A 2,069-nucleotide genomic window follows, 5' to 3' on the forward strand; every position below is an offset into this window, starting at 1 on the left:
ATTTGAAGAATTCTATGACCAAGAACCCTACAGTTATACTGGAGTTTCAATCGTCAACCTACAGAATCTGGTAGATGAAAGAAAAGTCGTCCATAAAGATTCTACCCATCCTTTGGAGACTTCCTCGATACCACCGATTTACGAACAACTGAAATCCTTCATCGTTGAAGATGCAACTAGAACTGGTTTCCCAATCTCACTATTTTCTTCTGTTTCAAATGTTACTGACGTGAAGGTGAAAGAAAAGGCTTTGCTAGAATCCTTCGACAGTCTTCGTCCGTTATACCCAGAACCGATCATGCAGCTCTCTTGTTCGTACAAGTATTACTCAGCAAGTATTGAAATGGAACGTTTGAACTCGATTCAAGGCGAACTGAAGGACTTCCATAACCAGAATTTTGACTCTCAACTAAACAAGATAATTGACAGGGTTGAATACAGTTTGAAATTACTTTCTTCTCGTGATAGACCTTCACCGTCAATAACGCGAACTAGGCCTGTATTAACGCGTAACTCTCTCAAAGTTCTTGAAGAATGGTACGAGTGTCATCTGGATCATCCATATCCAACAGCTTCACAAGTAGAATGGTTAGCACAGGTTTCCAGTCTGAACACAGAACAAGTCAAGAAATGGTTCGGAAATAAAAGAAGTCGTTCCAAGAATACAAGATCCCTGACCGAAATCGCCAAGGTTAAACGAAGACAGAGACTACTGAAAAGACATTGATTAATTTGTTATTTATTGTTAATGCTTGTTATCTTATGTTTATTATTGACATTAAAATCAATTCCTGATATAATAGGTTTTTTTTCATCATTCAGTTTTGAATCGATTTAAATAACATTAAACAGAGAGACCATTCACACTGCAGTCCAAATATGTAAATGTCGATGATAGACACTTGATGGTTGTTTGTGACCTGGTGAATGACTAGGTCTGTGAAATCTTTAGCGAAATCGCTACCAACATAATCATGCTTTGTGTCTTAGTGATAGATGGGTAATTTCAAATCTATTGATCAATTTGACTATGCGTAATGAAATGCTAACACAAAATCTTATTCAAGTATGATTATGTATCAAAATTAGTCATCCATCGTTATGTTTATAATAAGAATAAGTGTTGACAGTGTTAATTATTTGAGAACTTAGTCAATTTATTGTCTTAGTAGAATTTAGCATATTTGTATGACGCTTTAGCGAAATCGCTACCCGCATAATCATGTTTTGTGTCTTAATGATAGATGGGTAATTTCAGATCTATTGATCAATTTGACTATGCGTAATGAAATACTAACACAAAATCTTATTCAAGTATGATGCAGCTTAGTGCGATGATGTTAGTTAAGGGTATTTTGATGAAAGTCCTGGAAATCAGGGCAGTTTCGCATCTATTGTCCTTTTTTACATTTTACAAACCCTTTGGAAGTCATCAGTTCTCAAAAGAGGCTGAATGAATCTGTAGCAAACTAGTTATTAACATAATAATTATGCTTGGTGTCTTTGCTGGTGATGTTGGTTAAAGTTATTTCGATGGGTGTCTGTTGGGTGAATAAGTGTTTTTGTTCTTGACGACACCAATGAAACATAATAGAACAATATGAAACTACAAAACTAATCACTGAGTGGTTAATCATTGATTTTTAATCATCTACCTGTATTCCATTAATCATCGGGGATCAAAGATTGCGATTATTGACCGCGATGACAATCAATCAAAAACATAAATATGTTTTAATCCAGTGAATCCGATTAGTAATCATGATTGAAACATATAAATAATGATTAACTCCAATATGACATCATATTCTCAAATTGTCACTTGGCTTTCACATAACTATCATCTTAAGTATGGCTGCTGTTTTTCCAAACGTTTCGTCGTTGCCCGCAGGGAACTATGAAGTATTGAGATTTGGACCACAATCTTCAGAAGGTAAGTACAATTAATTATTTCTTGCTTATATATGTGCTAAAGGTGAAGGTTAACTTATATACTTATCTAGATATATTGAGCACTATTTTAACAGGTGAAAATAGTTTTATTGTACTCCTCTTCCATGCTCAATCCT

At 34.7% G+C, this 2,069-nt stretch overlaps 1 protein-coding gene across 1 annotated transcript in view; it reads left to right on the top strand.

The window, feature by feature from the left end:
- Positions 1-1,851: 1,851 nt before the first annotated feature.
- LOTGIDRAFT_162246 (hypothetical protein) overlaps positions 1,852-2,069 on the top strand; it is a gene marked incomplete at both ends in the record, with an annotated part of 948 nt that continues 730 nt past the window's right edge. The window contains one exon of the mRNA XM_009058206.1: positions 1,852-1,933. Within this exon, the coding sequence (XP_009056454.1) occupies positions 1,852-1,933 (82 nt within the window). The remainder of the gene's footprint in view (positions 1,934-2,069) is intronic.

Source organism: Lottia gigantea, assembly GCF_000327385.1.
Source record: "Lottia gigantea unplaced genomic scaffold LOTGIsca_33, whole genome shotgun sequence".
In the NCBI taxonomy this organism is placed as follows: Eukaryota; Metazoa; Mollusca; class Gastropoda; family Lottiidae; genus Lottia; species Lottia gigantea.